Source organism: Dasypus novemcinctus, chromosome 12 (assembly GCF_030445035.2).
Source record: "Dasypus novemcinctus isolate mDasNov1 chromosome 12, mDasNov1.1.hap2, whole genome shotgun sequence".
Classification (NCBI taxonomy): Eukaryota; Metazoa; Chordata; class Mammalia; order Cingulata; family Dasypodidae; genus Dasypus; species Dasypus novemcinctus.
The window spans coordinates 97,399,632-97,423,587 of record NC_080684.1 but is presented as its reverse complement, the minus strand read 5'-3'; the positions used below and the strand labels follow the sequence as shown (position 1 = coordinate 97,423,587).

At 61.2% G+C, this 23,956-nt stretch overlaps 2 protein-coding genes across 4 annotated transcripts; one reads left to right on the top strand and one right to left on the bottom strand.

Moving 5' to 3' along the window:
* The first annotated feature begins 1,349 nt into the window (after positions 1-1,349).
* On the top strand, positions 1,350-6,747 carry LOC101424940 (galectin-2-like). Its single transcript, XM_058309125.1, has 5 exons — positions 1,350-1,411; positions 2,411-2,545; positions 2,622-2,640; positions 6,175-6,316; positions 6,722-6,747. Exons 1-5 carry the CDS (start codon positions 1,350-1,352, stop codon positions 6,745-6,747), a joined length of 384 nt encoding a protein of 127 aa, XP_058165108.1.
* CDC42EP1 (CDC42 effector protein 1) lies at positions 6,464-21,285 on the bottom strand. 3 transcript variants are annotated; one of them, XM_004480020.5, is made up of 3 exons: positions 20,942-21,285; positions 9,275-10,020; positions 6,464-8,086 (listed from the first exon to the last, which is right to left on the bottom strand). In XM_004480020.5, the coding sequence occupies exons 2-3, from the start codon at positions 9,735-9,737 to the stop codon at positions 7,500-7,502; spliced, it is 1,050 nt and encodes a 349-aa protein (XP_004480077.1). In that variant the 5' UTR covers positions 9,738-10,020; positions 20,942-21,285; the 3' UTR covers positions 6,464-7,499. The 3 variants fall into 3 exon arrangements, with proteins under 3 accessions (XP_004480077.1, XP_004480075.1, XP_004480076.1); XM_004480018.5 differs by lacking the exon at positions 20,942-21,285 and adding an exon at positions 14,056-14,186; XM_004480019.5 differs by lacking the exon at positions 20,942-21,285 and adding an exon at positions 10,338-10,560.
* Between the last annotated feature and the right edge of the window lie 2,671 nt (positions 21,286-23,956).

Here is a 23,956-nt window from a genome sequence, read left to right as displayed (position 1 = left end):
CTGACCTTCTCACACTTGTTGCCTCTGGGGGAGGCGGGCAACATCCTGCTGTCCTACCCATGTGCGAAGGAGCAGCTCCCAGTCCTCCTTCCTGGGAAGGTGGTGGCTTTGGGGGGCAGGGGTAATACTCCTGCGGCCACTGTCATTGAAGCCCTGGGAGGAGTCCCTGTCCAGGGAGGTGCTTTAGGGCTCTCAGGTTATGTCCCTCAGAGAATAGGGCTGGTCACTGAACAGAAATCCCAGACTTTAAAAATGGTTTGCGTGGACCAGATGTAGCTCAGGGGTTGACCGCCTGCTTCCCTGGGTTCAGTCCAAACAAACAAATGAAAAAAACCAACCTCACTGGGGAGCAGATGTAGCTCAGTATTTGAATGCCTGCGTCCAAGGACCAGGTCCTGGGTTCTATCTCCAGTTCCACCTAAAATTAAAAAAAAAAAAATTCTGCCACAAATTACTGTGAATCTTTGGCACCTGCTCAAAACCATCACTGCTCAGGTTCCAGTTGCAGATGTGAACAATGGGCCTTTTCTCCAGTGGGGAAGGGGCTCTGCAGCCCTGCGTGGTGACCCTCCCTTGGCCCCAGCGCAGCCCTGGGAACCTCCCGCTCCACAGAGAGCCAGTCCCCGCCCCGTCCTGCAGAAACAGGGAGCAAATACACAGTGACAAGGGATCATGGTGAGGCCGCCCGCCGTGGCCGTCAGTCCTGCTGGGCCCTCTGCTCGGGGCTTTGCCAACAGTATCTCGAGTAGTCCCCACCGGCTTGAGGGAGGCTGCTCCCAGCCTCAGTGTCTCCAAACGCCCCACAGCAGGGGCTCGGCCACTGTTCTTGGATGACTAGATGAAGTGAGCCAGTGGGAGGACGAGGGAAGTGAGGTTTGGAGAGGGACTTAGGGGACACGTTCAGACACGTGACTTGTGGCATTTTTTAGATTTTCTGGTCCTGTTTTCTGCAGGTACCGTTTGGTGCCAAACTAATCAAACCTTGCTTCTGGGGTTCTGCTCAGGGAAACTGTGAGGCCAGTAGGCTGCAGTCTACCCATTTCTGGTTGGGTAAACTGAGTCTTCCCCGCTGAGACCCAGATGCAGCCTGTGGGGGTGGCTGGGAGCGAAGCACTTAGGGCAGGACAGGGGTGAGGGGAAGCCTTGGTTGGAGCTCTGGACGTTCCCTCCCCAGCATTTGTGGGGAGCACTTCCCGGGCTTGGGACCCCACCTGGGCAGGGGGAGGGTGAGACAGGAGCTGCTTCATGTGCTGAAGGGCCCAGCCCACGGGGGATTGGTCTTCTGAGGGGCCTCAGGTACAACGTCTCTCTCTGCCCTAACTGCCCAGGAGACATTTGAGATTATGAATATGGCCAAGAAGTTGGGGACAACCCTCAAGGTCAAGGTGAAAGTTGCCAAACATGCTGATCGGTGAGTTCGGGGAAGGGAGCAGGTGGGGGCAGGAGGCAGCCTCGGGGCCCAAACCTCGGGCCAAGCGGCCTTTTCCACATCCTGGCAGCCTGTCACCCCACACCCCTGCTGGCTCCTCTCACGGTAGGACGTGCCTTCACCTCTGCACCTGGGTTTAGGGCCCTCAGAATTCACGCTGTGCCACGTCTCTATTCCTTGTCCCCAGCAGCCACTGTAGGGGCAGGAGGAGAAGCTCCTGGAGCTCTGCCCGGTGCCCAGTGGATCGGGGCCTCCCCTGCAAGCCCCGACCTGGAAAGACTGAGCAGCCCCAACGTCCCCCTGTCCATGCACGTTAAACCAGGGCCGACCTCCAGGGGGCGCTGACCGATGGTGTTCGGCCCCCTGTCCTAGAGCCCAGCAGAGGCAGAGCTCCGCCTCCAGGGGGCGCCTGTGAGCTGAGGGATTTCAGCATTTCTGGGGACTGACCCGCATCAGCCTTTCATTGTCAATATCCCAGGTAGGGTCAAGAGAAAAGTCATTCTTTTCTCCTACTTGGGTCCCTCAAAGCTACAGAAATGTGGGGTGCTCATGGCCTGAGTCCTCTGAATGAAGGCTCCCCATGAAACAGAAAGCTCTTTCTCCCAGGGACCACAGATTCCTAACCCAGACTCTTGGAGTGCTCCTGCCGAGGTCCCATAACTCTGAAACATACCTGCATTGACGGGGAGCTCACCACCTTAAGGAAACTCAAATGGTTTCAGATACTTGAAGACAATTCAGATCACCAGGACAGGCACCCTCAGCTCCTAAAGTTTTCAGTTCTCCTCCTGTCAACAGCCTTGGTCCATGCTCCTAATGGAACGTGAGCCCCCAGGGCTGGGTCTGACCACGTGGTCACCTCCCTTGTTTTCGGGCATAGACCTTGATTAATGTAACTTTTTTTTAGTGTCTCTTCCAGCTGCGACTCCCTGCCCCTAAGCTGTTCTACGCAGCTGTGGCCCTTGAACCCTCCCCCTGCAGCTTCGCGGTTAACCTGGGCTTGCACTTCAACCCTTGCTTCAGCAGTCCACCATCATCTGCAACTCAAGGGATGGCAGCTGGGGGGAGGAGCTTTGGGAAGATCACCTGTGCTTTGGCACAGGGTCAGAGATCAAGGTGAGGTCCGAGGGGCAGGGGGCCTGGGTGGATGTCAAGGGGAGCCCTCCCCTTGACACCCTCCTTCTCTCTGCAGGTCACTGTGGCCCTTGAGAGTGACTGATTGAAGGTGACGATGCCAGACGGGCACCTGTTCAGCTTCCCTAACAGGCAGCGGCACAGCCAGCTGCCCACCTGAGCGTGTTGGATGGGTTCAGCATCTCCTCCCTGAGGTCTGACTGAGTGGGCAGCACCCGCCAGAATAAAAGACCCAGCCAGAGCCCCGCCCACGTCTTCCTGAGTCACGGCATGCTGCCACGACCAGCAGCCCCCTCTGGTCCAATTTCCTTCACCAAGTTTTAGAACAAATTTTAAAAACCCACCTTTACGGAGCCTTTCTGTGGCAGGATCTGTGGTTTTTTCTTTCCATGCACTGTAATGCTCAGGGCATCCTCATGATACAGAGGAAACAGAGGCACAAGGTCCTAGGATGACCAGGTGTGGAACTGGGGCAGGATGCAGGAACCAGCTCATGCTCCCAACCTCTCCAGAGTCCGCCCCTCCTCAGGGCTCTCGCTTTTCACCAGAGAAAGTGTCACCTGTCCTGTGGGATCATGGGCCAGGGCTGTTCCCTGGATCTGCAGATGAGGCTCCCAGCTGGGCCTCTTATCCCAGGTGTGTTCCAGCCTGGCTGCCCATTAGCCCAGCCCTGGGCGAGGTAATAGATAACAGTCTGAGATACAAGGTGGACCTTGAAGTGATACCTGAGCGCTGGCCTGCAGGACCGAGGACGCTGCCCCAGAGGCCGCTGCCATGTCGGGAGGTCGCCGGCCCCCCACTGCCCACCTCCCTCCCCTCATTCTCACCCTTACCCGGGCCAGGGGGCGGGAGGCTTTGGGGGAGAGCATCGCTGCTCCTCTTGGGGCCCTGGATTCCCCGACTGTACAGCAAGGACGAGGCACCTGTCACCCCCATGGCCCTTCAGCTTCGGGGTTCTCCCCTCCCCTGCTGCCACCTGCGGCTGGAGCCTGAGCGCGTCTCTTTCCCTCTCCAGCCTCACTTTTCTCACCTGTAAGAATAATGACATCATGATCTTAAAAGCTACAGTCTACTGAGCTTTTAAAAAAGGGAGACGCTGATGCTAGGGGTGGAATAGCCCAGGGTGAGAAACTACACTGCGGGGGTGGAGTGGATGCTCTTGGAGGCTCCTGGTTCTTTGATTCCAAACCAGGCCCTGCCAGAGCTTGCTGTGTCGTCTTGGTAAGTCACAGCCCCCCTCTGGACCTCAGATTCCCATCTGTGGAATGGGATCATCAGTGCCACCCGAGGCTTAGACTCAAGAGGGTCATGTGTGAAAGGGATGATGTCCCCTCACCCCCGAAGGAGGATCTTGGGGTCCAGGGACCTTCTCCTTTCCCCTCCTCACCCACCCGTCCCCTTTGCTTTCCACTCTTCCTCCTTCTCCAGAGACCACCCAGCCCAAATCCCTTCTATCACAGATGGTGAGTGAGACCCAGAAAGGGGCAGGGGTAACCCCAGGGCACCCAGCCAGTCATGGCAGAGCTGGGAGTAGACCCCACTGCCTGCACCCAGTCCAGCCCGCAGCTCCGTGCACTTCCACCCCCCACCCCCCCACAGCTCTGCCTGCCCCACCCCAGGCCGCAGTCTCTGTTGAGTGGAAAGAGGATGCCATCCTGCACCCTCCAAAGGATCTGACACCCTATTTGTGCAGACGCATCTGGGGCTCGGGTTCATCTATTTCAGCCAGGCAACCCCAGGAGGCACCCCAGCTCCAGCTCTCGCTCTCCCACCCCCACCCAGATTGTCTTGTGAGGGGGTGGGCGGCACAGGCAAAGCCCTGGGAGGAGACGGGAGACTGGTCTTCCCAGGCCGCCCAGCCTTAGGCAGGGCAGGCGCTGCTCTGTGGCAGGCACAGGCCACTGCTGTCCGTCCCTTCAGTCATATCTGCCCCCTTTTTTCTTGTTGTTTTTTTAAGATTTATTTTTTATTTCTCTCTCTCTCCCTCCTCCCTCCCCCAGTTGTCTGCTCTCTGTGTCCATTCACTGTGTGTTCTTCTGTGACAGCATCTATCCTTATCAGCTGGCAATCTGTGTTTCTTTTTGTTGCATCATCTTGTGTCAGCTCTCTGTGTGTGCGGTGCCATTCTTGGGCAGCCTGCACTTTCTTTCATGCTGGGCAGCTCTCCTTATGGGGCGCATCATTGCACATGGTGCTCCCATACACAGGGGCACCCTTGCATGGCAGGGCACTCCTTGCATGTGTCACCACTGTGCATGGGCCAGCTCCATATGGGTCAAAGAGGCCCGGGGTTTGAACCGCGGACCTCCCATGTGGTAGGCGGTTGCCCTAACCACTGGGCCAAGTCCGCTTCCCCAGGTCTGCCCTTTGGAAGGTCCCATCATCACCCTCATTGGGTACCCGCATCTCCAAGCCCTGCAGTTCCTTGTCTGGCAGTAAGAGACTAAGAGTTTAATCCAGGCTGCCCCTCCCAGCACTGAGACCTGGCGGTTTCTGTAATATCTGAGAGCTGTGCCTCCAGCCTCCCAATCCCACTTCCTCTAAGGCAGTAAATCTGCCCTGGGCAGATTCTACTCCCAGGGAGTATCTGGCACTGCTGGAGCAAGGTTTTTGGTTGGCACAGCCTGGCGGGGGTGGGGTGGGGGCGGCTGCTGGCACCGAGGCCAGGGGTGCCGCAAAGACCCCACAGGGCACAGAGCAGCCTCCCCACCCCCAGCAGAGTCCTGACCCCAAATGTGAAGTCCTGAGCTCCAGAGCCCTGCTCTCAGGCACCTGTCTCACCTGCCACCATCGCCTCTTTCTGACCTTCTCACACTTGTTGCCTCTGGGGGAGTCGGTCAACATCCTGCCGTCCTACCCCCTGTGCGAAGGAGCAGCTCCCAGTCCTCCTTCCTGGGAAGGTGGTGGCTCTGGGGGGTGGGGGTCATCCTCCTGCAGCCACTGTCCTTGAAGCACTGGGAGTAGCCCCTGTCCAGGGAGCTGCTTCAGGGCTCACGGGTTATGCTCCTCAGAGAACAGGGCTGGTCACTGAACAAATCCCAGACTTTAAAAATGGTCTGCAGGGAAGGATGCAGCTCATTGGTTGAGCACTTGCTTCCCATTTACGAGGTCCCAGGTTCAATCCCTGGTACGTCCTAAAAACAAATGAAAACAGCAACTCTCCTTGGGTAGCAGATGTAGCTCCTATTTCCATGGGCCACATCCTGGATTCTATCCCTGGGACCTCCTAAATAAAGAGTCCTGCCACAAATTAGGTAAATCTTTGGTGCCTGCTCAGCCTCCAATTGTGGATGTGAAATGTGGGCCTTTTCTGCAAGGTGGGGAATGGGCTTTGTAGACCCTGTGTGGAGACCCTCCCTTTGCACCAGTGCAGGTGTGGGACACTCCCACTCTATAGAAATCCAGTCCCTGCCCTGTCTTGTGGAAACTGGGGAGCAAATGGACAGTAACAAGGGATCATCGTGAAAAATGGCAGTTGGGGGAAGAAGCAGTGGGAGAAGCACCTGTGCTTTTGCCCAGGGCCAGAGATCACAGTGAGGTCGAAGGGGAAGGGGGCCTGGGAGGATGTCAAGGGGAGCCCAGCCTCCCTGACACCCTCCTTCCCTCTGCAGCTCACTGTGGCCTTTGAGAGGGACGGATTCAAGGTGACACTGCCGGATGGGTATCAGTTCACCTTCCCTAACAGGCTGGGGCACAGCCAGCTGCCCTACCTGAGCATAGAGGATGGGTTCAGCATCTCCTCCCTGAGTCTGAGTGAGTGGGCAGCACCCACCAGAACAAAAGGCCTGAACCCCACCCACGTCTTCCTGAGTCACGCCAGGACCAGCGGTCCCCCACTCCCCGGTCCTCTCTGGCCCCATATTCCCTCCCCAAGGTTAGCCTTTGTGGCAGGGTCTGTGGTTACAGCTTTTCATGTATTTTAATATTCATGGCATCCTCGTGATACAGAGGAAACTGAGGCACAAAGTCACAGGACTACCAGGTGGGGAACTGCGGTGGCATGCCAAGGCCCAGCCCGTGCTCCCAACCTCTCCGGAGCCCGCCCCTCCTCTCTTTTCACCAGAGAAACTGCCAACCGTCTGTGGAATTAAGATGCAGACGCTGGCTCCAGGCACCTGCGGAACTGCAGATAAGGCTGCAGCTGGCCTCTTATCGCAGGCCCTTTCAGCCTGCTGACCTATTAGGCCTGCCTCGGCCCTCCCCGGGGCCCTGCGGGGGGTCCCTGGCTTTCCAAACTTCCTGGTGGGGAGGGTATTTAAGCAGGTGGAGCGGATACTATTCTGGTTGACAAGCATCTTGCGGGGCATGTTTTACCACAAAAACCCTTTTCAAACCAGGCCCCCCAAGGCAGGCGTGGGGTGCCCAGGAAGGTGGGATTCCCCCGCCCCCCAGCGAGGTCACACCTTTCTTTGCAGCTCTTGGGACAGCTGAGTAGTTGGGGTGGGCTGTTGAGGAAGTAGGCTTGGGGGGGGGGGCTGGGATTCTCAGGGAAGCAACGGGGACCCTGCAGGAGACAGCTTCGGGATGATCTGGGGGCAAGAGTGGTTCCTTTGGAAGACAAGGAGACAATGGCCCTGTGTGCCATGCCCCTGCCCCCCACCCCACGAGGACAGCTTTCCCAGCACAAAGGCCCAACTGTGAGGCAGGGCCCTGCAGCCAGCGGGGGCAGCACTGGGTGGGGATGGGACCTAGGGAATGGCCCCTGGGCCCGAGTAGTGGGGGATGGGGGAGGCGGGTTAGTCTGGGGGTCCACTGGGAGCACCCGGGTCACCTCCGGACTTCCTCCCATGTCTGTCCTGCAGAGGCGTGGGGGGCTGCAGGCAGCTCGGGGTCTCCCCAGCTCTTTTCTGCACCTAGCCTTTTCGTGGAAGGCAGGTCCCCCAAGGCCAGCCCGGGGCCTGGCCCCACACCTCGGCTCCAGGCTCCACCCGGCCACTCACACCTTGATCTCCTCCTCCTCCTCAGCGTCTGCAAACTCCAAGGTGTTCGCTAGCACTGTGCTGGGCACAGGGGCCCTGCTGCCTTCCTGGGCGGCTCCCCACTCTCTGTCCAGGCTCTCCCAGGAGCCCCGAGCCTGGGGAAGCACCTCCACCAGCTCCCGACGAGCACCCCTCTCTGTGTGGTACCGGCCGACATCCCAGCCCGCTCCCCAGCACCTGCCAGAGGCTGGGTCAATCCGTACATGGTGGTGCTCCCCTGCCAGGCTGGCCCTCGCCTCAGCCACCGGGCCTGACCCCGTGGTCACCCCATTGGGGCAGTGTCCATGGACTGGGGGGCTTGCGGCAGGGACTGGGGGGCTTGCGGCGGGGGCTTGGGTCTCGGTTGCTGGGGCTTCTGAGAGGCTCATGACCCCCAGCAGTTCACTGAGGAGGGAGGGTCCGAGGTCAAGGTCAAGGCGGAGGGACAGGAGGGAGTCAGAGCGGCGCAGCTCAGGCTCAGAGGGGAAGGAACCATCACAGTCTTTGTCACGAGGCTTTTCCGGGCGGGACAAACGGGAGATGGTGCAGAACCCTGAGTCCAAGCCTAGAAGAGAAATGGGGAGCAGGGTCAGAGCTGGGGTCCCTAACAGGTGGGAAAAGGAGAGCTAAGACCAACCCTGGTTTGTTGTGTGGCCGCTGGCACGTCACTCCCCTTTCTGGCCTTAGTTTCTCCCATCTTTCCGTTATGGATGGATCCCAGGGTCTCTTGCCTGACCTTCCTATCAACCCTAGAATCTGGAAATTGACAGAATCTTCATTTCCATTTCGCAGATGAAGAAACTGAGGCTCAGTGTGGAACTAGCAGAAGGGGCTTGCCCAGGGCCAGTCTGATGGGGTGGAGCTCAAATCTCCTGGCTGAGTCCCAACTGCAAACCTGGGCCCGGTCATGACACTGGCCGGTGGCTACAGGGGAAGCCACAGGACACAGGCACAACGGGAAGGAACCAGCAGCCAGCGTCTGACTGCATAGAAATCCCAGCCCTACAAAGGCTATCTGCTCCACTCTCCTGCTTCAGGACTACGGGGCCTGAGACAGAACAGTCCTCCGTGGGGTTCTGAGCAGCTCCCTGGGGTGGGAGAACTGGAAGAAGTCTCCGAGGAAGAGGCAAAGCCACAGGGCAGGGAACGACCAGCAGGGGGCAGCAGAGGCCCACGGGTCCCAGGTCCTCCTTCCTGGAGCGCCCCAGGCGGTACCTGCAGCTCTGTTTCGGGGCAGGAAGGGCCTCTGGCTTTTGTCCATGTGTGTGGTTTCCAAATTTGTCAACAGGAACCTCTCATAACAAAAACAGCTCACGTGTCCCGAGCTCCTACTTTGGAGCAGGCTCTGGGCCACGCCCGTTCCACGCACTATCTCCCTGGACCACAAGACACTAAGGGACCCAAGATGCAGGCGGGGACATGAAGCCAGCCAGCCAAGGTCCATGGGCTGCTGGAAATGAGGCAGAACCAGGATCGGAATCCAGAGCCCAGGCTCCTCGGGGCGTCACTGTCCAAACTGAAGGGTCTGCTTTGGTGACAGGGGCGGAGGGTGTACCTGCCCAAATCACACAGGGGGTGAGGGGCAGTCAGACCTCACACTCCCTTCCTCTCCTCTCGACCCCACGGGCCCCCCTCCCCATCCCTGGTCTGGGGTTCAGGCCTCACTGCGGGGTGAGACCGGCCACACATGGGGAAAAGCCTCCCGCGGCGGCTCGGCCGAAGCACCTAGAAATGGGCGGGAAACCAGGCTCACCGTAACTGGAGCGGCCGTCCCCGGGGGCCGCGGGGCTGCTGTCGAAGCTGAGCTTGCCCACCACCAGGCTGTCGTAGGTGGCCTGGTTGAGCTGGGGCAGGGAGATGGCGTTCTTGATGATGGGAGAGACGGCGGGCGGCGCGGGGGAGGGCGCTGGTGGGGAAGCCATCCGCCGGGGCAGCGCCCCGACCCTGCGCACCTGCTGCAGCTTCCTGGCCAAGAAGCTGCGGGGCGAGCGGTGGGTGCCCCCCGAGCTGCCCCCGTGGTTGCTGAGGAAGGAGGTGTCGCCGAAGACGTCCCCGCCACGGCCCACGTGCATGGTGTGGCGGAAGTCCCCGAGCGGGGGGCTGATCATGTCTGCCGTCAGCCGCCTCTTCCCCTGCGAGCCGGACGCCCAGCCCACCTGCGGGAGCTTGCCCAGGCTCATGGCGGGAACTCCTCCGGCCCCCTGCGGGCCCGGCATCAGCTCCGGCTGCTCCCTCACACCTGCTGGTCCGCGCCCTCCCGGGGTGCGGGGTGAGGAGGGCTGGGCTCGGGATCCACGTCTCAGCAACTACCTCCGGCGGGCAGGGGCGGGCAGGCGCGGGCCCGCGGCTCTCCTCCAAGTGCTGGCACTGCGTGGGGCGCGGGGCTCATCTCTCCCCGGCGCCGGCTCCCGGCCCCGCAGAAGCTGCGGCAGGTGCTCTCTCCAGGGACTGCGGGGGCCTGGAGTCAGGACGGCCCCTCTCCTGCCCAGGCGCCAGGACCTGGAAGGACAGAGAGGAAGGCGAAGGTAGGCTTGGTGGGGAGGGATTCCTGGGTTCGGATAAGAGCCACAGAGGACAATGATGCCACCCAGCAGCACGGACGGAGCCACTGCCACAATGCTGAGCGCGAGCCGATGCAAAGGGGTCCACGCCATGTGGCTCCACCCCCAGGAAGTTCAAGAACAGGCTGAACAAATCGGGGTCAACAAATTTTGCTTGCCCTTGAGTGCCTAGTGACTGGGAGCACAAAGCATTCACAGGGCTGTGTATTTCAGATGGGTATTAGGACCTCAGTAAAAGGTATAAACTGCAGTTACCCGGGGGCCACTGAGGCAGCATCTCATTTCACACACATGACGGCCTTGAGCCGGGGGACTGCCTCCTGCTGGCTACTGGACAGTCACTTTCCTTCTTTGAGTTAAAGCCTCTTCTACTCCCAGAGGGCAGGAGGGGGGGAGGTGCCCGGGGAAGGTATCACGAACTGCTGTGTAAACAGCCGGCACAGAGGCTCCTTGGAACCCTTCTCCTTCAAGGTGCTTCCTGGAAAAAGGATCCTGTGGTCAAAAGTAGCTTTTCCCAGCTGCCTCCTGCAGGCCTGAGCTCATTCAAAGTTCGAAGAAGGCCTGCGAGAAAGGACTGTATCACAGTTTGACAAATAGTTTGGAAAAAGCTCAGTTGGTGCCTATAGCTATTCTTTGCCCCCTCCTGACCCCTCCCCACACTTCTCTACGCCCCTCAATCCTCTTGGACTGAGCCCATCCATATGCGTATCATAGAAAAGTCAGGGCGCCGATGCGGCTCAGTGGTTGAGAGCTGGCTTCCCACATACAAGGTCCCAGGTTCAATCCCCGGCCTCTAAAAAAAAACAAAAAGCCAAGCTGGAGGGGTACCTATGTCCACCCTTTGTGTTCTCTGGCCGTCTAAGAGGAGCCACACGGAGAGGGCTAGTTGAGACCTGAACTCAGAGCCTCTGATTCATGTCACCCTAATTGGCTTAAGGAGCCGGGTCTGGTCTCCCCAGATGAACAACCCTGGACTGGGTGGGGCCGCTGGCTGGATTTTCCTGCCTGGGTCCCAGCACCCAGCTTGGCCTCTGCACACAACAATTGCTAAATCGACAAGGGTTTAATCACAGGAGAGCTTTGTGATAACCTTCTTGCCAGAGGATCACCCCCTGCCACCTCCCAAAATGGTGAGGACAAGCTGGGGACTCACTGTTCTCGAGGTCACCTTGGGCGAGTCCAGTACCTCGGCAGCCTGGGACCTCAGCTGATAAGGCTGATAATGACCCTTAATAAGAACAACTAGACTGAGTTTCACCCACGTTTTTTTTTAAACACCCTTGCTGCCACCTCCAACCATAAAAACCTCAATACTGCCCTTCTAAAGTTATTTGAATTTCAAAATAGGTTAAATAACAAGATAAAAACAAAGAGGGCAATAGGACAAAGCTCGCTTTGTTTTCTGACTACATTCTCTTCCCTCCCCACCACTGATCCTCCCCCTCCCCTAACTCCTCCCCCCCCCGGGGGGGGGGGTTTGAATCATCCCTTCCCCTGGCACCCCCAGCACGGAGAAGTCCTGTGGAATGTTTGCTGAAGTTATGAAGCGCTCTGCAGCCTGCCAGCCACTACATGATGTCATCTGAGCCTCCAACAGCGCCGCCACGCTGGAGGGTTGGCCCATTTTACAGGAGAGCTGAGGTCTGGAGGCAAGGGACTTGTCCAAGGTCACACAGCAGGTACCTGGCCAGGGCCAGTCTTCTCTGCTCAACAGAGGTCAAGGATAAATCCCTAGGGGATGGAATTTGAGGGTCACTCTGTGAAGCGCCATGGGGCTGTCATGTGGCCACAACTGCCCTATCCCCGCCCCCAATCCCTGGCTTTGAGGCAGCCCTGCCCCTCCCAGCAAAGGGGGCTTCTGCCCCACCCAACCCCATGGCCACTTGGGCTTGGGGAACCAGCTTCTCCCCCAATCTGGTGACAATTCCATCTCTCAAAAGCCTCTGAGCACCCCCAAAAGGAGTGGCCACCCGCATCCTGCCCACTGCGGTAAGACCCCGCCATGTTCTGGGGCTGAGGGTAGGGCGCTGCCACTCAGGGCCTGCCTTCCCACCTGTGAAATGGGAGTGGGGTCTCCGCCCAGGAGAGCTGTAAAGGTGGAGGGCGGTGCAGTGAAACCCCCAGACATGGGAGCGCAGCAGCCCTGGGTTCAAATCCAACCCCCTCACACTGATGTCCTCACCCCAGGGTCCCTGCGACCCTGACCCTCAGTGCAGTCCCTGGGCACTTTAGGTGACTGCAGGATACTGCTGGCAATCAGATGCGCCCCACCTGGTTCTGGGATCAGCAGGGCTCTAGGTGCTGAGGTGCAACGCCCCCTGCCCACCCCCAGCTCAGGGACACCACCCAGAACTCCGCTAATGCACACAGCTTACAGATGAAAAAGCAAGGCCCAGAGAGGGGAGTAATTTGTCCCAGGTCACAGAGCGAAACAAGTGGGGTGGCTGGGACCTGGCCGGGACTGTCCTGTTAGCAACAGCAAATGCCCCAGGGGAGGGGGTGAAGACTAGAGGAGAGCCCTGGGAGGGCGGGATGTCCCGGTGCAGAGCACACGGAGGGCCAGTGTGGGAGGCAGGAGGGGCTCAGCTCCGCGGTCAGTGCCTGTGACCCACGCCAGAACGGCCACACACAGCCGCTGAGAGTCCCAACAGCTACCTGCAGGACAGCTGGGGCCCGGGCACATGGCAGGAGCTCACGCAAAGGCGGCAGGTCCAGGGCAGGGATCGTGCCTCCTGAGGTCCCGTAGGGGCTGCTGAGGAGGCGCAGGTGCCTGGGTCGTGCCCTGGAGCTCACCTGGGGGCCACCCGCAGGCGGTGCTCGCCAGTAGCTCTGCGGCTCCTCCCCACTGCTTGCGGGCACACTGCCCTCTCCGCGCGGAAGGCCAGCTGGATAACACCCGTTCCTCCCGCTGGGGACGGGGCTTGCCCAGGCCAGCTCTGGACCCTGGCTTAAGGGGCTAACTCCCCAGGCACGGACCCCTCTATGTCCAGCCGCCTCGAGGTAGACGGGAAACTGAGGGCAGAAAGGGTTAGCAAGCTGTCTAGCAAGCTGTCGGTGGTCACACTGCCGGGAGAGGCTTTCTAGACTCCCAGGGGACGAGGAGAGAGAACCATGGCTGTGGGGGAAGACCCGCGGTGGGGAGGGGGGACGTGCTTCCTGCCCCACCACCCCAGGTTAGAGCCAAATCAGCCTTCAACTCCTGACTGGCAACTAGCAGTGGCTGCGGCCCGGGGCTTTCCCAGGCCCAGCACGGAGCTTCACACCACCGCGGTCTCTGAGTCAGGCACGTCTGCTCTCCCAGCCTCAGTTTCCCAGTCTAGAAAATGGGCTTCAAATTGCATGGATATGGCATGATCGACGGCAGCAGGGATCGGGGAGGTCTGAGAAAGGCTAAAGTTATAAAACTTTCCCTCTGGGGACAGAGGGGGCAGCAAGTCGAGGGTCCCTAGGCTGAAGAAGGGGACAGCTGGCTGCCTTGGCCGGGGAGGGGGGGGGGGAACCGGACGGGATGACTTCATCGCTCGGCCTGGTATGCGGCAGTTGGGGAGGGGGGCAGGGAGCCTGGTCCACGTCCTCCGCGCCCAGGGCCCCCCAGCCCTGCACTCCCCGCTCTGGCGCCAGCCTCGGCCGAGGGGTCCGACCTTCCCCAACCTCGCCCCTCGGCGTCCCTTCCTTTCCCGGCGCAGGAAGACGCCCGGACGGCCCTGCGCTCCCCGCTCCGCCCGCACCCGGGCCCCGCGCACCCCTGCCGTCCTCTGCCCCCTCCGCCCTCCCGCTGGGAACGGAACAAAAACCCCCGAGGAGCCTCCCCGCGCGGCGGCCAGCGCCCCAGGCCTCCCCGCTGGCACCCAGGGCGCCTTCCGGGGGCCAGGCCCGCGTCCTCCCCGCCAGCTCCCGCGAGCCTAGGAGGATGCAGGGTCCCGGGGGCGCCGCCGAGCCAGGGCCCGAGGACCCGCGGGCCGCGCGCGGTTACCTTCTCTCCACGAGCCCCGGGGCGGGGGGTGAGGGGCGGCCTCGCGGCGGCGGCGGCGGCGGGACCAGGCGCGCAGCCCGCGAGAGTGGCTGGGCCGGTCTGCGCCGCCCTGGCCGCGGGCTCCGCGGGCCGGATCCGGGGGCGGGGGCGGGGTGTGGGCGCGCTCCCTCCTCCCGCCCGCGGGCGGGGCCGCCCCCTCCAGGACGCCGTCCGCGCCTGCCGGGCGCGCGGTGCGGGGCTCCAGGCCGGGGCCCGGAAGGCCGCTCGGGGCTGGCGCGCCTGGCACTGTGCCGGGGGAGGGACGGGAGAGGTGACTTTGGTCCCCGGCCTCCGACTGCCTCCCCCACCGGCTTCCCCGGGCTTTTTGGGGTGCTGGGCCTGAGAATTGTCATCCTGGGCTCTCCGGCCACTGCCTCCTGAAGTCTGGGGAACTGGGAAGCCGGGTCTCTGAGGCCTTGAATGCCCAAGAGGTCTCTTTAGACCTCCAGTTTCTCCCACCTTTCCATTCCCCTCAATATGACACAGGCTCCGTGGGGGGTCAGGACACACACTTGAGACAAGCTGGGGCCTGGGGCCCTGCAGACCACGTGCACAGTGTGGTATGGTGGCGCGGCCACGTCGGTGGGCCCTGGCGCTGGGCAACCCGGGCGCCTGTCCAGCCTCAGCTACGGCGTATCCTTTCTGTGCTTCAGTTTCCCCATCTGTAAAATGGGGTCAGCAGCTGTGGTGTTATTAGGTCTTCCCCTTTTTGCCAACACCTGGGAGGCTTGCTGAACAGGTGACTGAGGCCACACACCTCATGTGGGTTCAGAAGCCTTGGCTCGAATCCCCATCCCACTCCTGGGCATGGAGGGAGGGGATTGGCCCCGCCCAGGACCTTCTGCCGTCCTCGAGGATGCCCCATGTTCGTGGCCCTCCTCTGACCACGCCTCGTCCCCTCTGAGCTCCTGGGGACAGGCACTGAAGGGCCCTAAGCCAGGATGCAGGAGAGGGGAAGGGGCTCAGACAGGTCCCCTAGAGGGAATGATACCTGAGTTAGGTTTTGCAGGACAGGATGGCAGAGGAGAGGGCAGTGGGAGTGCACCTGCCGCACCATGGAGGAAGCAGGCGTGGCTGGAGGGCACCTGAGCAGCTTGGGCTGGAGACACGCAGCTGGACTGACACACCCGAGGGGGCGGCGGGCTCTGTCCTGAGGCTCCTCCCCTGGCCTCTGAATCCTCAAGCCGGCCCCCAAGGGAGGGAGTCATTTTCCCGGCTGCGCAGATGAGTAAACTGAGGCACAAAGAATTCCCGCGCTTGCCCACGTGGCTCTGTGGTAGGACTGAGAGTCCAGTGGGCCAGGGGCTCCTTCCCTGGGGTCAGGCCCAGCGGGGTTTCGTCCCATGGAGGGGCGGGAACAGTCTAAGTCTCTGAGACCTGGAAGAGCATGGGGCGAGGGGGAAGGGGGGCAGCCCCCGGAGAGGGAGGGTGTGGGTGGGGGCACAGGCAAAGGCCGGGAGGGAACAGGGCCGGGTCTTGGGGGCTTAAGCGTGCGCCAGACATCCAGCCTCGCTGAGGTGAAGAATGGACTGGCAGAAGCGCAGTGGAGGTGGCCCGGCGCTCCCGTGGTTATCACCTTTAAGAGCAGGGGCCGGGGCCAGCATTGATGGAGCCCCTCCACGCGTTGCTACAGCTAATCCTTTTGAGGGCCTCGGGGATACTGTCATCATCTCCGTTTTGCAGAGAAGGAAGGTGCCCGAAGCCTGCTGCTGTGGCAGCATGGCCCTACTTCCCAGTTTGCCCAAGATGGTCCCAGGGTAATTGCTAATAGCTCTTCCTTTCAGTCTCAAAGATGACCTGGTTATATATACTGGGTGATCCATCACTCAAGTCAGAAGGTCCCTGGGGCAGTTGGCAGAGGAAGCAGTTTGGTGTGATGTTGAAGGCCGTGAGCCCAAATCCTGGCCCTGCCTCTTCCCAGCTGTGTGACTGTGGGCAAGTCACTTGACCTCTCTGAGCCTTAAATTTCTCATCTATAATATGGGTATAACACCGGTGTGGGTATTAACTACTTGGGGGTGTGTTGCAAGCTCCAGAGACATGGTCAAGAAAGCGGTCCTAATGAGGTGGCCCAGCCCCCACCCACTCCATCCTCTTTACTCCCTGGCTGGAGGGGCAGGGAAGAAGGGGGAACCACCAGTGGTTGAAAACCTCCCTCCTTTGTCTGCCAGCCCACTGATTCCACTAACCCTGTGAAGCAGGAAGTCTATGCTCCATTTTACAGATGGGTAAACTGAGACTGAAAGAAGCTCTCTCTCCTCATTCCCAGCCTGACCCCAGATGGAAGTGCCTCCTGCGTGCAGGATACATACCTGTTCCTGGGTCTACTCCTGGCTTAAGGGTGCACCTCACCCTTAAATGGGAGAAAGGGAGAGGTCTGAGCATCCCTGTGAAGACCGCAGGGCTGGGCAGCCCCCCTTTCCCATGCTTTTTCTCCTCCCCCAATTTCCTTTTTCGCCTTCTCCTCTGCCAAGAGGCTGTGCACCGAGGAGCGCAGGGGTTAACTCGGGCAGAGCTGTAGTCAGCGTGCAGAATGCAGAACAAATGCCTCCCAGCTGGGAACTGGGGGCTGCGAGGTGGGATAGGCTGCCCAGACTCAGGAGCCCCGTCTCCTCCCCTGTCCTGGGGGAAGGAAACCCCTTGGACCATTGTCACAGACCCCAGCTGCCCCCTCAGCTCACCTCTGCAGACGCGGCGGGCCGAGGCAGGGGCTTAAGGGAAGGAGGCAACTTCTGGGCAGGGAGTCCTCCACCGGGCCGGGGAGAGGGGTCGGGCTGGTCTGGAAAGGGGTTTTCCCCTCTTGGGGAGCCAGGGATGCCAGCGGCTGCCCACCGGGCTCCAGTGAGGTTTGAGCTGAATGAGTTGGCTTGGCCAGCTCGTATCAACTCATGTCAGGCCCCGCTGAGGTCAGTCCCCACACCAGCCCCTCCCTAGGGAGCACCCGGCCTCTCCATCCTGAAGTCAGAGTTTTTGGTCAGTTTATACATCTGGTTATTGGCCCAGCGATTGGTCTGCCCAGTCATCTATCTCTCAAGTGTCCACTGGCCCAACAACCCACGTATGCACTTGCCAATCCATCCATCTACCACCGCTCACACCCCTGCCCATCCCTCTACCCACCCCTCCACGCATCCGTCTAGCCATCTACTTACTCATTCCTCCGTTGACCCACTGCCTACACTCATCCATTCATCCATCCACCCACCCATCCATTTACCTACCTATCCATCTATGCATCCTTTCCCCCTCCATTTATCCACTTACACACCCACTCACCCATTTTATCCAGCCATCATCTTTTCTTTTACTTTTTTTTGTTATCTATCCATCATTTCTTGATCCACTGCCCCCACCCATCTCCTATCCATCCATCCATCTGTCCATCCATGCTTTCACGCCCACCCTTTCCAGTCTGTGATCCCCTTACACCAACCCACACCTGGCCTCTGCCAACCAGCACAGACCTGCGAGCAGGAGCTCATCTTGCGTGTGTATGCTCACGTGCCTACGCCTCCCTCACCCCCGCCGGGGATCACCTTGGGTGAAGCATCTTTGAAGGCTGCTCTGAGAAGCCACCTCCTCCTGGAGGCCCTCCTTCCGAGGGAGGCCCCCTCGCCCGGCGCCTGGCCAGTCCTCTATTCCTATGAGCTCTCCAGTGAAACGGTGACGCCTGGGCCGGCTCTGTGCACCTGGCACATTTGGGAAATGAATGGTCAGGACCGCTGTTCTTGTCCGGGGGGGTTCTGGCCCCCACTGCCCTCAACCACCATGAGGGCAGCTTCCCTCCTCTTGGGGCCCCTCGTGGTGGGTTGGACTCTGGCAGGGGCTCAGACACACCTGGGTGTAGCAGGGGAAGAGGGTGCCTTTGGGTCCTCTGAGAGGTTCCTGCTGTTGACTGGCTCCTCAGAGAGGCCCTCTCGCCCAGGGCAGGCTGGCAGTGGGGCTGAGGGCTGGAGCCCATGCTCTCACTTCTGTGACCCAGCATGCATTTCCAAGTCAGACAGACCTAAGTACCAACCCTGGCTTGGCCTCTTACTAGCAGAGTGGCCTTGGACAAGTCCCTCCCTCGCCTGGGCCTCAGTTGCATCATCTTAAGTGCTTATTTCACTGCCTGACCGGTAGCATCTGGTCAAGGAAGGGTAGCTATTATTATTACCGCTATCATTATCACTTTCCTTTTCCAAGGAGGCAACTGCATTTAACAGACATTGAATAAGGGGTGGGCCAGGCCCTGGGCTGGGTACCTGGTGAGGAAGCGGTGGTGAGGGAGTCTCAGTGCTTGCCCCCAAGAGGCTTCCGGTCTGGGGGGGAAGACACAAGCCAGACTTTCAGTGGGGAAGAAGGGCCAAAATAGGGGTAGAAGGGGCCAGGGAGGCAGAAGACTGAGGAGGTCCAAGGAGGCTTCCTGGAGGAGGTGGCATCTGTGCTGGGCTTCTTGTCTTGGGTAAGACAGTCCATAGGCAGAGGTGGAGAGAGAGCAAACCTCCGCAAGGGACAGGGCGCCGTTGCACCTGCGGCGGGGAGTCCTCTGGCCCAGCGGGGTAGAAGGTAGCTGGGGAGGCTCTGCTGGGGAGGGCGGGGGCAGGAAGGGGGCCCTGAATGCCTGGGGGCTTCGGCGGGGAGGGACGTGGGTGGGAGGGCCTGCTGTGGCAGGGGCACTGCCCCTCCCCCAGCGATGGCCGCCCTGGGGATCCCCGGCCTCGGGGCTGCTCAGGAGCCTTCACTAGGTGTTCCTTGTTAGCTTTGATGCCCTTGCTAAGCTCAGGCACAGGAACATGCTCTGAGGGGCTAGAGACTCCTAAAGGAAACTTCAGGCTTCTAGTCCCTCCGTCCTACCCCTGAGCGCCAAGAGCCAATGCTCGGGGTGAGAGGAGGCAGCCTTCAGGGTCCCCGAAGGCTTCTGGGGACCCCGAGGCCCACAGCGGATGGAGTCTGCAGTGGAGCAGGGCGTCCTCGCTCCCAGCCAGCGGGAAGAAACAGCCTGACAGTGAAGACTCAGAGAGGCGGGGCTCCCGGGATGGCTGCCTGGAGGAGGCGGGATGGGATTTTTTAAGATGTGTGAGGCTGCACATAGCACAGGGTGCAAGAGCCACGAGACCAGTGGCCGTGGGTGTCCGCCGACGTGATGACGGCGAGCGGGGGCGGGCGCGGACCTGGGACTGGGGGTGGGTGGTGGCAGAGGAGCCCCGGCTGTCCGCCGCCTGGCCCCTGCTCGAGGCAGTGCCTGGGTGTGAGTGGATTCTTGGGGGCAGGAGGGCGAAGAAGGGAGAATTCCTGAGGGTTTTTTGGAGGCAGTGGCCGCGAGGCCCACAGAGGGAGCACGGCTCCGGGAGGAGACAGCTGTCAGGGCCGGAAACGCCTCTGGAATTCCGGGCTCTGGGAACAGGGCCCTGTGGAAGAGATGCAGGCGGAGCCTTCCAGGCGCGCGCTGGCCTGGTGCCCCCTCCCCGCCCCCCCAGGCTCCCTTTCTCCTGGAGAACAGGACGAGGAGCTGGATGAGGCGGAGGAAGGATGTGGGGTCAGTTCCTTGGCCCCACCCCTAAGGAGGACAAGAGGGATGGATGGGGGTGTCCCGAGGCGCCTGGAGCCGCGGGGGGCGGGGAGGCGCAGCCGAGGGTCAGGCCAGCGGCGCCTCATCCTGGGGGGGGGCTGCGTTCTTGGGGGCGGCGGGGAGGGGTCCTCCAGGAGACCTTTGTTCTCAGTGCAGCGAAGGGGGGTGGGTGCGAAGGGGGGGGGGAAGGGGAGGCGGCCGGGACAGGAAAAGTGTGCGGGAGCCCAAACAATGGCTTATTCTCTGCCATCCAGCCTGGCCGGGGAGATAGGTCCGTGGGCCGGAGGCCAGCCCTGCTTCGGCCCGACCCTCTGCAGTTTAGCTTTCTCAGACCTTCCCCAGCCCCTGGGGCTTCACAGGGCGCTGCCTGGGGCTGGGGGTGGGTGGGGCTCTTTTCTCAATCCCCCAGACCACCGGCTTCTTCCTGGACAGATGGACCTGTCGTTTTCTTCTGACAAAAGCCTGCCTACTTGGGTTGGTGACGGGCTTTCTTGTACATTATTGCCTTTGCGTGGTCGAGGCTCCGAGAGGGAAAGCTACTTCCCTATAACACACAGCCTGTTGGGTGTAGAGCTGAACGTCGGAGCTCCTGGCTCCAAGACCGGACGGAGCTCATCCAGTGACTCCCCTCTCACCCCCACTGCTTCTTTGCTCCTTTTTCCCTCCTTCTTCTCTTGGACGGAAGAGTAAAACCATCAGAGATAGGGGAGGGAGCATCAACTGAGGACCGCCGAAGGACCAGGCACTGCTGGTGTTTTATTGGCATTCGCTCTAATCCTCAAAACACCATGGCGCAGATGAGGAAACCGAGGCCAGGGAGGGGAAGCCACTTCCTTAACCTCTCTCGGCTTGGAGGGGGTCACGCCGGTGGGTGTCCGAGGCCGCCTCGAGGGCCGGGCTCTGCGGCCACACGCAGAGGGCATCCTGGGTCTCTCAAGGTCAAGGGGTGAGGAAGGGACTTCCCCGCTGCACACGCCTCCCCCCGGGGCCGAAATCCGAAGCATCCCTGGCTGAGGGGTGTCACCCCACTCACGCCCGTTGGTGGCGGGGAGCTCACCACTTAATTTCCCCAAAGGACAGCTCTGCCAGCCGAGAATTTTCTCGTGACACAAGGCAGACTTACCTCGGCCCATTGCTCCCCCTTCCTAAATGTCTGTCCCCGAGCCAGAAGGCCTGGCTCCAACTAGCCCCTAGGCTCCCTGGCCTCAGTTTTCTCATCCGTTAAATGGGAATAATAAAGCCTGTGATAGAAGCACATGGCTGAGCAACATAGGCTGGGGGCGTGTATCTACTTACTGCGGAGGTTCAGGCTCCTGGTCCTTCTGTGAGTTGTGTCCCGGACTTGACTGTCACGGCCCAGCAAGCACCCACTGAGCACCTACTAGCACGTGGCAGCAGGGCAGAGCCACGGCCCTGGAGCTCAGGAATTCTCACACCCAGCTCCAGTTTGCAGTAGTGGGACGCGAGGGGTGGCGTGGTGCTCTGTGCAGAGGCGCCTTTGTCAATTGATAAAGCTTCTGACGTCCTCGTGGGCGAGCAGAGGAGCTCTCCAGTGAGGAAGCCGGCCCAGAAAAGTGAGTGCCTTCCCCGAGGACGAGCCCCTCTCCCGGGCGACCGTCCACTGATCCACTGCAGGCCGTGGGCCCGCTGGGCCTGCAGGGGTTAACTGGGCTGGCTGGCGCCGGGCGTGCAGGGGGAGGGTCTCCTGCAGCGTGAGGCTTGGGGAGCGGGCAGCCCCCTCTCGTCTGTGACTCAGCCGCCTGCTGACTCAGCCGCCCCTTTGCTGCCAAGGCCTGCTGGCCAGAGCACCGGTGGGGAGCGTCGGGCCTCGTTCCCTGGCGGGAGCCTGCTGGGTGGCTGGCACCTCCTGGTGGAGTCTGTGTGCTCGAGAGGAGCTCACTGGTTTGTGGGCGCTGGGACAGAGGCGGAGGTGAGGCTGGGAAGTGGGTTTGGTGGTCAGCGGTCAGTCTGGGCACTTGGGGCCACCACAGGGTGGATGGGCCAGCCTGGGAGCTGGGCTCCTTGGAGTGGGGCTCGGCGCCGCCACTAAGGGCCCAGGAGGGCTCAGCAGGCCGCCACCCCTGCGTCCTCCGTCCCCTCTGCCCGTTGAGCAATGGGTACAATGATAATAACCCCCGCCCGCGGCCTTCCGGCTGTGGGGAGGATCACAGGAGAAACGTGTTGGGTGGAGTCAGCACCCTAGAAGTTCAAAGGCCCACGCGCGTCAGCCGCCCGGCCAGCCTGGCGTTCTCCGGGTGGCGTAAGTGAAGGGGAAAGGATGCAGCGGCCGCTCTGGCCTTGGCATGAGTCTCCTGCCCAGACTGGATGGAATGACACTGACGCCCCTCCCAGGCACAGCCCTTGACAGTTGGCAAAGGCCTGCCACAGGCATTGTCTCAGGTCACCCATGCCCCCGCCTGCCTCAGGGCCCTTGCAGTGCTATTCCTTCTGCCCAGAACACCCTTCCCCCAGATATGTGCAAGCTGCCTCCTTCCCAGCTCAGGTGTCACAGCCTCAAAGGCCTACCTGGACGTCACCTCAACTGACCCCCCCCCAGCATTGTCCCACCCACCTCCCCCTTCTGAGTCTTTTGCCACTGCTGTGACCTGGTTCACAGGGGAGACCACCTTCCTTGGGAAGGTAAGCAGGGCCTGTGGGGACTGTTTTGCTCCTGGCTCTTTCCTCTAGGCCCAGAAAGGCTGCTGGTGGCAGCGAGCACAGTCTTCCACGGGAGCTGTGTTGTCCCATCTGACAGGGAGGAGCCCGCGGCTCCAGAGGCCAGATGGCCTTCCCAGCGGCACACGGCCGGGAAGGGCAGCCAGGCGTCCCGGGTTTCAGTCCAGGGCCCTTTCCAGAACCACGCCATGACTGCACGGCCCGCTTTCTGCAGGCCCCGCCTCTCCGGAAACGGGAACGTGTCTTCCTCTTTGCCACCCCAAAGCCGAGCCCCATGCCCCCCTCGTTACCCAGTGGGTGCTGTGCACAGTTATCTGGTGGGATGTGGGGCAACAAAGACTCATTTTACTGAAAAATAAGCCACTGGATTCAATACATTATGCAAAACCCGCCTGCCAGCCTAGCGGGCCACTGCGCCTCCACCAAGGGCTGAGGCCTCGGGCGCAGCTTGGGGCGTCCCAGGGGCCTCCTATCCGCCCTGCCGTGGCAGCTGCGGGGTGGCCGGATGCCCCACCCCCGGCGCTCCGGGCCCTGAGCCGAGAAGCCTCGGGGCCGAGCTGCGGCTGGCACTGCTCCCTGGGTTTGGGGAGGGAACACCGCAGGGATTTTAAAAATAAAGGGCCTTGAGACAGTGGCCTGGCCAGCCAGCCCAGGGAGGGGCAGGGGCCAGACAGGGACAATGTCGGGGGCAGTGCTGAGGCTTGGGGGCTGTCCACCCATATGGACAGCCAGGCCAGGGGGCTCCACTCGCCCCTTCCCCCGACAGTACCGCTCTCCCCGGAGCCACCCCACAGGTCAACTATTCACTGAGCACCTACTGTGTGCCAGGCCTCCGTGGGAGCGGTGTGGGTACCTCTAGCCTCTTGCCCCTCAGAGCGACACCTCTGCTCCTTAGCCAGCCCCAGGCACACTTGATTCCTGGTGGGCCTACTATGTGCTAGGTCCGCTCTGGCCTCTCCCTCTCGGCATTCCTGCTCTTTTCTCCTCTGCTCGCTCTCACATTCCTTCTGGCCTCCCCCCTTCCCCCCCACCCCGCCTCCCGTCTCAGGCCTTTGCAGTCTCCCTCTTGCTCCTCTGGCTCCGCGAACAGGAAACGGAGTGGAGAGGTCACCGGCCTCCTGAGCCCAGCGCCCGGGCCTGTCTGTGGCAGAGGGGAGGGGGGCTTCCTGTTTATAAGACTCCTCGGGACCCCCAGGGTGGTGTCCGGGTGGGCCCCACCCGCAGCTGGTCTAGTCTACACCTCAGTCCTGCCCCAGAAGTCCCCACGCGCCCCCTCCAGGCTCGGGGCAGCCAGTGCAGCCCCAGACCTCTCCCCCCACCCAAGTGGGGGGCCTGGAGGAGGACGGAGGAGTCTTGGAATGGCCAGGAATGTGGGAGTCAAATGTCGGCAGGAAGCCTCTGTGGCTCCAGGGCCCCAGCAGCCCACCCCGCCCCAGCCTGGGGGCCGCGCCTCCCACCCCCCCCCCACCAGGGCCACCCTGCTTTGCTGGGGGAGGGGCTGGGGGACAGCCCCCACCCCGGAGCCAAGAGGCTTCAGCTCTAGCTAGATCCCGCTCAGGCCTGGGTCCAGGGGATGGACCAGCGCCTCCAGCAGCCTCATTCCTCCCCTTTTCCATCGTTTTTCCCTGCGGCCTC